Source organism: Megalobrama amblycephala, linkage group LG16 (genome assembly GCF_018812025.1).
Source record: "Megalobrama amblycephala isolate DHTTF-2021 linkage group LG16, ASM1881202v1, whole genome shotgun sequence".
NCBI lineage: Eukaryota > Metazoa > Chordata > Actinopteri > Cypriniformes > Xenocyprididae > Megalobrama > Megalobrama amblycephala.
This window is the reverse complement of record NC_063059.1, coordinates 514,529-528,396: the sequence shown is the minus strand read 5'-3', so window position 1 is coordinate 528,396 and position 13,868 is coordinate 514,529. Positions and strand designations below refer to the sequence as shown.

Genomic DNA, 13,868 nt, shown 5'->3' with positions numbered 1-13,868 from the left:
TTCTTCAGGCTTCTTCTTCTATAAACAGGATGAAGTTGATGAATTAAGGAGAATGGCATGCTCGAATACCATTGACCGCTTAATTTCACTGGCATGATTCAATATGGGCTTCATATTTTTGTGGAGAATGTTGTTTTTCCCATAATGTTAGCTATAGAGGGTATGCATCGACGTCACTTTCCCGCCACTTTCCATTTTCCCCACCTAATCCATGGATATTGACATGCAGCCAGGAGTCGTGTTTCCTGACATTTATATGTGCCTGATTTCGACGGCAACAAATCTGCCTGTGAATATTTTATATAACTACAATATAGGTAGGTTTAAATCTGCTTAATCACTTATATCAATGTTATATCGTCATATTGTCCAGCCCTAAAACATATATAGTTTTATAGTATAGTTTTTGACAGTGTTGTTTATTTAAAAACACCAAATTATGCAGAATATAAGATGGCAAATATTTAATTGATGAGTTGTCAACATAATATGTAACAATACAATATATATGGAATGATTTTACCTCAAAATCCAACAATTTGACACAAAATGATTAAATCCATGTTTATCTGCTGGAGTCAAGTTGTTTCTGTGAATTACAGTGATCCATTTGCTTCTTTTTTCTGTAGTTTTTGGCGGTCTTTAAATATATACCTCAGGTTTTGTGTCAAAGCTATTTGTACAGTCAATCACAAAGCTCTTTCCCGTTTTGGATGTGTTTTGTGTGTTTTTCGCTGCACGCTGAAAACCAATGCTGCCGCTCAGTCTTTTGCCACTCAGTGGACGTGACCGCAGTCGTAACGGTCGACGGTGACGTCACATGCATACCCTCTATTGATAGAATATTGAGGGAACTGAAAGTTTCAATCTTGCACCTAATCTGATGACTTTACACAACTTCAGAAAGGTTTTTTTTATCCAACTATATTCAGTTTAACCTGTACTTTTTTTTTTTGGAAAATTTGTTTTGGGGCATAATTTAGTATTATAAAGTCACTTTTGTCACTATTTTTGTGTTTCCTCTACACCAGTTTACCTTTATTTTGATGTTTTTCCTCCATACACATTTATTATTGTGGAATAATCACTTCAGATCTTACCCTCTGAAGGAACCTCCAGAGTACAGGTAAAGTGTCTCGGCCATTGTTCTGCTCCACAATGTGGGCAAGACTCAACATCGAGACCTTCCTCCTGCAGCTCCAGATGGATGAATTATGGATAAGGGAGTTCTGGGGCAAACAGTGCAGGAAAAGCTCTGGTTTCCCAAACGTCAACTTCATCACTGGATTAGAAGACACTCGCTCATCTTTCCTGATGAAAGCACTCACTTCCTTTAGCTGATTGTCCAGATCCTGAGAGAAAGATCACAGTAGAGTTGAGCTTTAATCCAGAGGTTTCTCAACTTTTAGACAGCAGATGTGGTCTATTTGCTTGAAGTACAGTTCTCTGATGGCAGCTAATGGTCACATGGCATGCAAGTATATTGATCATTTTAACTTCAAATCCACAAGCTTTTATTTTGGTGGAATATTGGTGAATGTACAGTATATATATTCTATATTCTGTTCACATAATAGTTGGAAATTATGCAAATGTGAATATAAATAAAGTGAACATGCATTTTATATATATAATTTTCCTGTTTTGTAATACAATGAAATACCTGTTGTTTTACAGAAGCTTGCTGTAATTTAAATTTCTACTATTAAATTAACACAAAATTGCAGATTTTAAAAGGAAATTTTCTGTATTTTTACAGAATGTGTAATTTTATATAAAATGTTAATTAATATTTCATTAATTATTTATAAACAGATTTTTTTTCTGTAAAAATAGAAAAAAAGGAAAAAATGTATAACTACAAAAATCTGCAGACATTAAACATTTTTTCTTACCATTTAAGATCATGTGTTGGTTAAAGTGAGTTTTTATAAGGTTAAATAATAGTATTTGTACATGCACTGTAAAAAATGATTTGGTCCCACTTTATATTAAGTGGCCTTAACTACTATGCACTTACATCAAAAAATAAGTACTTGTTGAGTTCATATTGAATTGCAAGACACTTTTGCTGCTATTGAGGTGGATAGAGGTTAGGTTAGGGACAGGTTTGGTGGGATGGGTAGGGTTAATGGTAGGGGTCAGTGTAATTATAAATGTAATTACAGAAATTAATTACAGATGTAATTATAAGCAGGTTTTTTAAAATATAAGTACAATGCAAAAGCATGTATGTACACAATAAGTGCATTGTATCATATGATTAATTTAAATTTAAGTACATATTAGTTAAGGCCACTTAATATAAAGTGGGACCAATGATTTTAATGGTAAAAGAATGTAAAAACGGTAAAAAAAAATAAATAATAATAATTCCACATTTATTTTACAGTGCAGTAATATATTATTATTTGTATTATTATTAAGATAGATATTATATGAGAACTCAACAAAGTTTGAGTCCATTTTAAAGTCCAGGTTCAAGTCAGTGCAAAGACTTTTAATTTATATTATTATTATTATTATTATTATTATTATTATTATTATTATTATTATTATTATTATTAGGGCACTGAAAATGTGATGCAACAGACTGATTCATTTAAATTTAAACTGCACAATATTTGTGGATTTTTACCCTAGAGGGGCTGAGGTCTCTGTGGGATATTGTTGATATTGTCTATCCATTTTAGACATAATAAAAAATGAGGGAAAAACATAAGAAAATGGAAAATCAAGCAGGATACACTAAATATTGATGATACATAATATACTAAAAGCATGCTGTTTACCTTCAGCTGACGGGTAATGACATCATTATTCATGGCATTTTCCCATCCGTTTCTTGCATCTTTAGTGGAAAGTATTCGATCATAAGGAACAGGCCCTGTATCAAAATGTTACATTTGTTGAATTTCTGTGGCAGGAGATCAATATGGCCTGTGGCAAATGTAAGGGGAGTTGTGTGAGCTCTTACACTGGCGGGTCGGATGGGGTTCCAGTAGACTGTGGATGATCAAATGGATGGTACTGTCTGTATCATCCACCCCTTTGCCCAAAGCTCTGCTCAGCTGCTCCATGTCCTTCAAAAGATGGGCCACAAGGAACGGCCCAGGATCCGGCACAGCAGGCTTGATGATCTGCAGGACACTCTAAACAGAAACATGTAAGATTATGGGATGAAGATAGTTAAAGGTGTTCCCACTAAATTACCCCATCTATTAATGTTGTAGTCAAGATCACCTAATCTGAGACCAAGACTAGACCAGGACTTTGAGGGGTTGGGTAGCACTTTACAATGAGGGTCCATGAACTAATGATTATTGAGAGCATGAACTCATCATGAACCAATGAAGAGCTACATTTTTACCTTTATAAATCAATTTTTAAACCTAATTATACATGCACAATCTTTTATGTCAATTTCATAAATTTAATCAAATTCAGTTATAATAATAAGACACAATAGGACTGTTGCCAATCAAATTAAATAAGTCTCAACAAAATTCATCTTTGCAATAGAGGAAACAGAAGCTGCATCTGAAGAGGCATTTAGATCATTTACACAGACAGTTTAATGCAGCTCTGAGGTGACAAATGAATGGCCTGCAGTTATAAATGCATGAACAATCTTTAGATATTTTAAACAAAACGTTGAATACTGATATTTGAAATTATTTAAAATGTGAAAAGATACAAAGTTGCCACTAAGTGGCAGCAAGTCACCATTAATGAGTGAGTCATTGAAATTCAAATGGCTGATTCATTCATTTTAAATCTGAGATAGACATTTAACTTTCCTTAACTTTCACATTGCAGCTGTGCTGCAGTACTGGGGTTTCCCTCAATACGTCATGCTCCAGGATCCCCTGCCGTCAGGACATATAGAACGCTTAACTTATCTTTATAGACTAAATACAGTGATATAAAACACCACTGAACTCGCACATTATTAAGAATGTAGGCAATAGGCTACGGGCAAGCAGGTGGACTCAGAATATGGACGTAATGCGCAAAGTTTGACGCTAAGCGTTTCCCAGTGAAATACTGGCATAAAGTTGGTTTGACATTGGACGGTCAATATTCGCAAATTTAGGGACCATCTCTAAAGTTATGCTCAACATTTCTAACTTCAATAGCAATTACTTACAGTCATGAAACCAACTGTAAAGTGTTCATGTAGGTTTGATGCACACCTTTTAGATTCTTGATATTGAATAAATTAAACAGTCAAGTTATATGTAAATATCGTTATATATTTCACTTAGCCTAATGTATGCTCATACACAAAATATACCATAATTTAAAGTTCTATAGTATTTGAAGAGAATGAATTTAACTCTGTAGGGTGTTCATGTGGGTGTGATGCCAGTATTTCACTGGGAAACGCTTAGTGTCAAACTTTGCGCATTACATCCATATTCTGAGTCCACCTGCTTGTCTGTAGCCTATATAGTATAGTACAGGTGTGAGTTCGGTGGTGTTTTATATCACCATATTTAGTCTATAAATATGAGTTAAGTGTTCTGTATGTCCCGACGGCAGGGGATCCTGGAGCATGACGTATTGAGGGAAACCCCAGTACTGCAGCACAGCACTGTGATATAAAGTTAAGGAAACTTAAGAACAGAGAGAAATATGTGTCAACCTCAGATTTAACGTTTGATCTGTACATCAGCATTGAGGAATAACGTTATAATCTCGTTCACTGTAGAGAAAGCTGTAGCCTAAACAGGGAAAGTAGCCGTAAAGACACTGAATTAAACATAAATGCAGCTTTTGTGTCTTTATCAGCTTTTCTGCATTTATACTGTCCCTGATAATCATCACACATTCACTTATGCTTGCTCCATTAATGTAAATCATTTTAATTAATGAACTGAATGAATGGCTCTAACTGTTGCTGAACCACTGAATTTGTGAACGCAAAATAAAATGGACCAAAAATTTCCTGCTGAATATTATAGGTTGTATTTTTAAACAGAATGAATATTTTGGAAGTGAAATCTGAAAGGTGAATATGGATTATTGAATTTAACAATGAAAATGTGTGTGAAATGTTTTGAATTTAAATATTCACAGCTTAAATATAAAACCATTGAATTTCAGCTCATAAAAATGCAAGCCCTAAAAATACAATACATTAAAATACAAGCATGGTTAATGCAATGCATATTTTTTTCAAGTAGTGCAATTCAAGATGGTTTTTGTTTCAAAAACATATGGCATTATTTACTTCCATAGCTCTGAGACCAGCTGCTCCACTTAGTATCATGACTGATGCCGGCCGAATCCATGTGCTACATTTTAATATATCCAGTTCATTTTACGACTTAAATAGTTAAGAAAATCTAAAAATTTTTGTTGCAGAATGTTGAACACATTTATAATTTATTATTACTCAGTCTATAGGAGGTCTATGTTCAGCTGAATATTTTGGTGGCTCTGCCCCACCTGCCCATACAGACGAGCCGCGGCGGTTGGAAAGTAATGCTACTTTAACCCGAGTATATTTTTCAGTACACTTTCCACCCCTGTATATCACAAAACCATAAAAAGGCAGAAAGAATGTCATACCCGTGGGGTTTTTCCAGCTCCCAGCAGCATGGCCATGTGTGTGAACAGTCTGAGAAGAGCGAAGGGGGCAGGTGACATATTCTTCGTGTCCTGCATATCGGGATGATCACGGCGTTGTGCATCACCCAGAATGTGTCCTGATTCAGTGCCGTCTCTTCTGCAAAGTTGATTAAAGGAATGATTTAACAATTAGACCAAAAAATGATCTACAACACAGATTTTTTAGAGGCATAAAAAAGTGATGTTAGTTTTGTAATTAATTTCAGTAACACTTTAAAATAACGCTCTATACATTAACTTCAATGCAATAATTAATAAGATATAATGGTAACACTTTACAACAATGTTTTATTTATTAGCATTAGTTAGTGCACTATCAACTAATATGAACATGAACATTTTTAACATTAACAAAGGTTAATAAATGCTGTAAGAATATATTGCTCATTGTTAGTTCATATCAGTTAATGAATTGTTAACAAATGAGACGTTACGAACACGAAAGTGTTACCAGTATTTCTATATTTATTAATCTTGGTTCATTTTGATTTCTACATACACTGCCTGGCCATTGTAAATAAAGATCTCAGCCAAAAATGATCACCTCTTGACAGAAATAAATGTTGTGATGGTGCATAATGTTGTCGAAACAATGCTACAACGAAAGCACAATGTTATCAAAGCTAAAGGTGGTCCAATGAAATATTAGACTTTGCAACTTTTCTTTTTTCTGTTTTTTCTTTTTCTGTTTGGACAGGCAGTCGTTTGACAAGTAAAAAGCTATGTGCAAAGAATTGTTGCCAAACATATAACATTCCAGAAACACATTAATCACTGCCAAAAAAAAAAAAAAAGAAAGAAAAATTTGCTTATTTAAATCCATATGACGACAAATTTGCATTTAAGTATCTTGAATGCACAGCAATTAACAAAAGTAGTATATTAATAAACTAACATTAACCTATATTAAAGGATTAGTTCACTTTCAAATAAAATTTTCCTGATAATTTACTCACCCTCATGTCATCCAAGATGTTCATGTCTTTCTTTCTTCAGTGGAAAAGAAATGAAGGTTTTTGAGGAAAACATTCCAGGATTTTTCTCCATATAGTGGACTTCACTGGGGTTCAACGGGTTGAAGGTCCAAATGTCAGTTTCAGTGCAGCTTCAAAGAGCTCTACATGATCCCAGACGAGGAATAAGAGTCTCATCTAGAGAAACCATTGGTCATTTCCTAAAAAAATAAAAATGGTATATGCTTTATAAACACAAAATATCGCCTTGTACGTGCTTCTGCTTTCGGTATTCTTCAAAACACTTATGCTGTATGTCCAACGCCTTCCCTATTCTACTTACGGAACAAACGCAGCACCAGTTCATTTTTTCTGTAAGTTGAATAGGGAAGGTGCAGGACATACAACGTAAGCTTTTTGAAGAATATGGAAAGCGGAAGCACGTACAAGGGCGATCATATGTGTTTATAAAGCATATACATTTGTATTTTTTAAGAAAAAAAAATTTTGACTGATGGTTTCTCTAGATAAGACTCTTATTCCTCGTCTGGGATCATGTAGAGCTCTTTGAAGCTGCACTGAAACTGACATTTGGACCTTCAACCCGTTGAACCCCAGTGAAGTCCACTATATGGAGAAAAATCCTGGAATGTTTTCCTCAAAAACCTTCATTTCTTTTCAACATAGAAAGACACGAACATCTTGGATGACATGAGGGTGAGTAAATTATCAGGAAATTTTATTTGAAAGTGAACTAATCCTTTAATAAATGCTGTAAAAAACTGTCCATTATTAGCTCATAAAACATAATGCATTAACTAAAGTTAACGAATTGAACCTAATTGTAGGTTTGTCTACAAAACTAATTCAGCATTTAAGTAGAATCCTTTGGATTCAATTTTTTTTAAGATCATGAGAAACAAGTTGTTGTGTGTTCAAACTTTTCAATGGTTGCATATTGGTTGAACAGACAGTTGCCAGGTAATAAACTATATTTACCAAACTAAACACAATAAAACAGGAACAACAAGCATTCACTGCATGAGTAACTCACTGCGTCTGCATGGCTTGGAAGCCGCGAACAGGTATGTGGTTGGTACCACCTATTTCTGCTTTACACTCTAGACATCTGCTGATCTGCGTGGGTTGGCCACACTGGATAGATGAGAATGAATGTTTATTATTTAAGGGGAAAAAAAACTATTTGATCAAATCAAATTAAATCTAATACTGTGACTTTAAGATACTGAATGTAATTAAAGGATTAGTTCACCTTAAAATAAAAATTAGCACAAGATTTACTCACCCTCAAGCCTATATGACTTTCTTCTTTCTGATGAACACAATCAGAGAAATATTAATAAATATCCTGACTCATCCAAGCTTTAAATGGCAGTGAACGGGGCCAACGAGTATGAGCTGAAGAAAGTGTCTCCATCCACATCCATCCATCCATCCATCATAAACGTACTCCACAGGGCCCCGGGGCTCCGTAATAAAGGCCTTCTGAAGAGAAGTGATGTGTTCGTGTAAAAAAATATCCATATTTAACAAGTTATGAAGTCAAATATTCAAGTTACGAAAAAGGCTTAACTGACGCGACGCCAGTTTACACTTTCTTTGTAAGTTGAATACAGAAGGCGGTCTGGCGGAAGCTAGATATTTTACTTCATAACGTGTTTAAATATAGATTTTTTTTTACACACACATTGCTTCACTTCAGAAGGCCTTTATTAACCCCCCAGAGCTGTGTGGACTACGTTTATGATGGATGGATGGATGTGGATGGAGACACTTTCTTCAGCTCATACTCATTGATCCCATTCACTGCCATTATAAAGCTTGAATGCGTGGGGTTCTATTTCGTTCTTCCTGACCGCCAGAGGCAGTGCTTCACACTGGATATTATCTCTCATTGCAATTGCATAGGTCGAGTTTAATACCAACAAAGTCCCTCGTGACCAGGATGACTCGGGGTGCTCCCCTATTTAACCCCGTGACTTCCTGCAGACTGTCCCTATAATCTTCTCGCGTGCACATATTGCAGGTCGTAGAATATTATAAAAAAAAAACACAACAACACTTTTGGAATCCGTTCTTCACAGCTTCGCAACAAAACCATTGTTGGTGTTTCGCGACTGCGCGTCCTCCAGAGGCTGCAGCGGATTCAATTGGAGTTTCATTGAAAGAAACAGATCACGATCGGAAACAACGACGACTGGTGAGTTTGTTTACATATACGCTTGGGGTTCATTCACGTTTTCCCCGCATTGTTTTGGTGCAGTGTTTCCGCTCTGTGGTACGGCCATATAGTGCTATAATAAACTGTAGATGTAGTTAGACCACGCTAGGAGTGTGTGCGCTCTGTATAGCGGTCGGTGTCTGTGCTACAAGAAGTACAATACTCTGCTGGGAGCTTGTTGAAGTAACACAGTAGTGGAGGCAATTAAAATTGTGGTTATATATATATATATATATATATATATATATATATATATATATATATATATATATATATATATATACACTGAAATACTAAGTGTTTGTATATATATATATATATATATATATATATATATATATATATATATATATATATATATATATATATATATATATATATATATATTATTCTCTAGATATTCTGGTAACAAGGACGGCTGAGTCCAGCAACGGTCAGAGTGATTCCGCTCGTCCTACAAAAATAAATTGTTGTCAGAATGGAAACAATATCTTCATACTTGCGCATTGTGCATGACCATGCTGCAGATGGATGATGGGCATGACTGCTGCCCTTCCTGTTTAGGCCTTGGAACACTTGAGACAAGGCCTCACAGAGGATGCCTGCATGAACTGTAGTGTCATGTCTTGGGAGTGGAGAACTTCGAGGATAGCTTTGGTGGAAGGACTTTTGGGTGAGTCGCTACCACCACCTCCGCCGAGTAAGGCAACGCATAAGCGCAGAAATGTTGAACTCAACCAGTGCTTCCGCTGGAAAGAGATGCAAGGAAGACCCCTTAGTCAAGAAAGTGGATGTGTTGACTGCTGAGTTTGCTCAGATTAAGTCTTTGCTTATGAAATTACAACCGGGTGAGAAACTAGTGTCTGTAGTCGAAGCCCCCACCACGGAGTCGCCCATTATGGAGGAAGATATTCTGTCAATGGCGGCTTCTCACAACCAATTTTATGATGTGGAAGAAGTGGAGGTTGTCTCTGATCACCAATCCCATCTCTCCCATGATGGCTCCCAGGGCACTGGTCATGGATCTGTAGGAAGTCCACAGTCGGAGCTAGAACTGGTGAAGCAAGCTCTTCAGGCTGCGTTGGCTCGCCTAGGTCTTGACACAGCCCCGGTGGTGGCAACCACTTCCAGCGCTTTTTTCAGAGGTTCAGCGCAACCCTCTCCTCTTACTATTCCACCATCGAAAGATTATATTGAGGAGTTGCAAAGATGCTGGGCTAACCCTAGATCTCTTACGCACCCCACTAGTGCAAGCAGAGCATTGGCTGCGATACAGGATGCAGACACTTATGGCTTGGGTCAAATGCCGAAAGTTGATCCAATTATTGCCTCTTTTGTTCTCTCCCCAGAGGAGGTCTTAAGGCCTAATGTTCGTTGCCCCCGGCCTCAATGCCGGATTACAGATGATCTTCTTATCCAGGCATATAACACAGCAGCACGAATGGGTCGCATTGGCAATTCTCTCTCACATCTCATGCTGGCCCTGTCTCAATCTCTTCAAACATCAGGAAGTGATCCTTTAAACTCGAACTTAAGTGATGCCTCGCTTCAGGCAATGGCATTCATGACAAGAGAGCTGGGCAGGCTGATGTCGGACGCTCACACAGACACGCCGCCAAGTCTGGCTGGCACAATCACCTCTGTCTGAGGCATGTAGAAAGACACTAAGGGACCTTCCAGTAGTTCCAGGACAGCTCTTTGGACCAGCTGCACAGCAGACGCTGGAGCGCAGTGTCCAGGTGAATCAGACCAGGCAGCAATTTGCTGACCTGAGGAGAGTTCCTCAGTCTCAATTACATTATAGGCAGCCCTCTAGGGGGCATGATCTACCACGCCCTCAGTTTTCAACACGCCCAGGTGATACTCACAGAGACCAGCCTCAGCCACAGCGATCTCAGCGAGTGGAGCATTCTACTCAGTGGCCCCGGGCTCGGGGACAGCAAGTATTTCAGGCCCCAAGGGGGAGAGCACCTGGCCAATGGCCCTCCAGGGATTTTAGAGGCCAGGGACGCAGGACCTGAAGGTCTGCGGCCAGCCATCGGACGTTTTACTCCTCAGCAGCTCAAGTTATTGGGAGACAACAACCTCCGACCCATGGGTTATAGCAACACTAACTCAGGGGTACAAGCTGCAGTTCCGACGGCGGCCGGCCGCTTTCAACGGGGTCAGAATGACCATAGTCTCAGACCCCAACAGTTCATTTTCACTAAAACAAGAAATAGCGCAACTTCTACAGAAGGGTGCCATCGAACCAGTAGAAGGGTCAGAACGGCTCGATGGGTTCTTTTCAATATACTTCTTAATTCCAAAGAAAGACGGGGGAGTAAGGCCCATACTCGACCTTCACGGCCTAAACAAGTTCCTGAAGGTCTTACCATTTCACATGTTACGAATAACCGATGTTCTCCAGGCGGTCAGGCAGCAGCACTGGTTCACCACAGTAGACTTAAAGGATGCGTACTTCCATATTCCAATATGCTCCACAACACAGGCCATTATACGCTATTGCATTTCAGGAACAGGTCTATCAGTTCCGTGTCCTCCCATTCGGCCTCTCCCTATCCCCACGAGTCTTCACCAGGTGCATGGCTGCGGCACTGGCTCCAATCCAAGCTACAGGACTACAAGTGCTTCCGTACTTGGACGACTGGCTCCTTTGCTCCCACTCACAGGAGCAGGCAGTGCTGGAAATCACACAGCTACTGTCACATATTACCCGTCTGGGTCTTTCTGTGAATTTCAGCAAGAGCCAGCTAACTCCAAGTCAGTCTTTGGGGTTCATAGGTGTCATGCTAGATTCACAAGTAATGAAAGCCTCGCCATCAGCACAGCGGGTGGACAATATACAGCTCCTCCTACAACAGTTTCGAAGGCAGGCCAGACTTCCGTTCAGGTGCATCCTCAGGCTCATGGGTATGTTGGCGGCAGCAGCTGCTGTCATACCGCTAGGCCTCCTGTCACTCCACCCATTTCAGATATGGGTGAACAGTCTCCACTTGAATCCCATTTGGCACAGGAACAGGTGGATCAAGATTACAGAACGATGCCTTCTGGCCTTGAAGCCATGGAGGAGGAGGTCGTATCTGACCAAAGGGGTTGCTCTGGGCGTGATTCCCTCTCGGAGGGAGGTAGTCCAGACCGACGCGTCTCTTGCAGGCTGGGGGCAGTCTGGCAACACAGAGCAGTCAGAGGACATTGGAACCCCCAGGAGAAGAGCGAGAATATAAATACCCTGGAACTTCGTGCAGTACAGTTGGCTCTAAAGCACTTTACACCATTTTTGAAGGGCAGACACATTCTTGTCAGGTCCGACAACACTTCAGTGGTTTATCACATCAACCATCAAGGGGGCACGAGGTCCAGCCAGTCCCTTCGGGTATCTCAGGAACTGTTGACTTGGGCCTTCCCACAGTTTGCAAGCATCAGAGCGATGCACATTCCGGGGGTGTCAAATGTGGTGGCAGATTATTTGTTGCGCCACAGACCTCCATCGGGGGAGTGGAGACTCAACCTAGAGGTGGTAGAGATGATATGGCAGCGGTTTGGCAGGGCGGAGGTGGACCTCTTCGCCTCTGCGACATCGACCCATTGCCGTCTCTGGTTCTCACTAGTGGAGGAATCCAGTCCTCTGGGGCAGGATGCTCTAGCAAACGCTTGGCCAGATCAGTTACTTTATGCCTTTCCCCCGATACCATTGATCTTGGCAACTGTTCACAGGGTCCTTCAAGGACACCACAGACTGCTGTTGGTAGCGCCGAACTGGCCGGGGAGACCTTGGTTTCCAATGATGTACAATCTCCTAGAGCAGGATCCCTGGAGCCTTCCCAGGAGAAGGGATCTTCTCCACCAGTTGGAGGGTCAGATTTAGCACCCGAATCCAGACCGCCTGCAGCTCTGTGTTTGGCCTCTGAAGGGCCGGAACCACTTTTCAGAGTCTGCGATCGTGAGGTGCAAAACACCATATTGAACTCCAGAGCACCTTCTACCAGGAGTGCTTATGCCTGTCGATGGAAGCTCTTCACTGATTGGTGCAGAAAGCATGCAATGGCCCCAGAGCAATGCCCTGTTCCCATGGTTTTACGTTTTCTGCAGTCTCTGTTAGAAAATAATAGGACAGTGTCTACCTTGAGAGTATATGTGGCTGCAATTTCAGCATATCATGTGTGAATAGATGGTCAGCCATTGGGGACTCATGCCTTGGTTACTCAGTTTCTTAGAGGTGCTCAACGGCTGCACCCTCCTCAGCCCACTCGGGTGCCCTCATGGGACCTGAGTCTAGTCTTAAAATCTCTTACGTTGCACCCGTTTGAACCTCTGGAGCAGAGTGACCTGAAGTGGGTCTCACTGAAGACAGCGTTTCTCTTGGCCATTACTTCGGCTAAGCGTGTGAGTGAGCTCCACGCGTTATCAGTCAGCACATCCTGTATGCGCTGGAATGCAAATGGTTCAGTAGTGACATTATGGCTGAACACAGCATTTCTCCCAAAAGGCTCTCTGACAATTTTAGAAACCAGGCTATTGAGTTGACAGTGTTTAATCCTACAGTATTGGGTACACAGGAGGAGGGAAGCAGACTTTTGTGCCCAGTAAGAGCCCTCCGGGCCTATCTGAGGGCCACAGAAGCTTTCCGGCAATCAGACCAACTTTTTCTCTGTCACGGGGGGCCAAAAAGAGGTCAGCCCCTCTCAAAGCAGAGATTGTCGCACTGGGTAGTGGAGGTGATCACCCATGCGTACAAATCTAATAATTATTCAGTGCCATTGGGGGTGAGATGTCATTCAACAAGGGGCATCTCAGCATCTTGGGCTGCACTTAAAGGTGTTCCTCTTAGTGATATTTGTGCAGCAGCTACATGGTCATCAACAAGTACCTTTTCCAGATACTACAGGGTTAATGTGGCGGCTTCTGATACCATTGGGGCAGCGGTCCTTTCTGGGCCCTCAACTTCCTCTTAAGGGTAAGCAGGACCTCCTCGTGACCTTGTTGTTATAAGTCATCCAGTGTGAAGCACTGCCTCTGGCGGTCAGGAAGAACGA

The 13,868-nt window shown here is 40.3% G+C and overlaps 1 protein-coding gene across 1 annotated transcript in view; it reads right to left on the bottom strand.

The window, feature by feature from the left end:
* Positions 1-13,868, bottom strand: part of LOC125248521 (E3 ubiquitin-protein ligase rnf213-alpha-like) — an 86,673-nt gene that overhangs the window by 9,144 nt on the left and 63,661 nt on the right. The window contains 5 exon segments of the mRNA XM_048160446.1: positions 1,101-1,352; positions 2,793-2,887; positions 2,978-3,152; positions 5,578-5,734; positions 7,645-7,745. Of these exon segments, the coding sequence (XP_048016403.1) occupies positions 1,101-1,352; positions 2,793-2,887; positions 2,978-3,152; positions 5,578-5,734; positions 7,645-7,745 (780 nt within the window).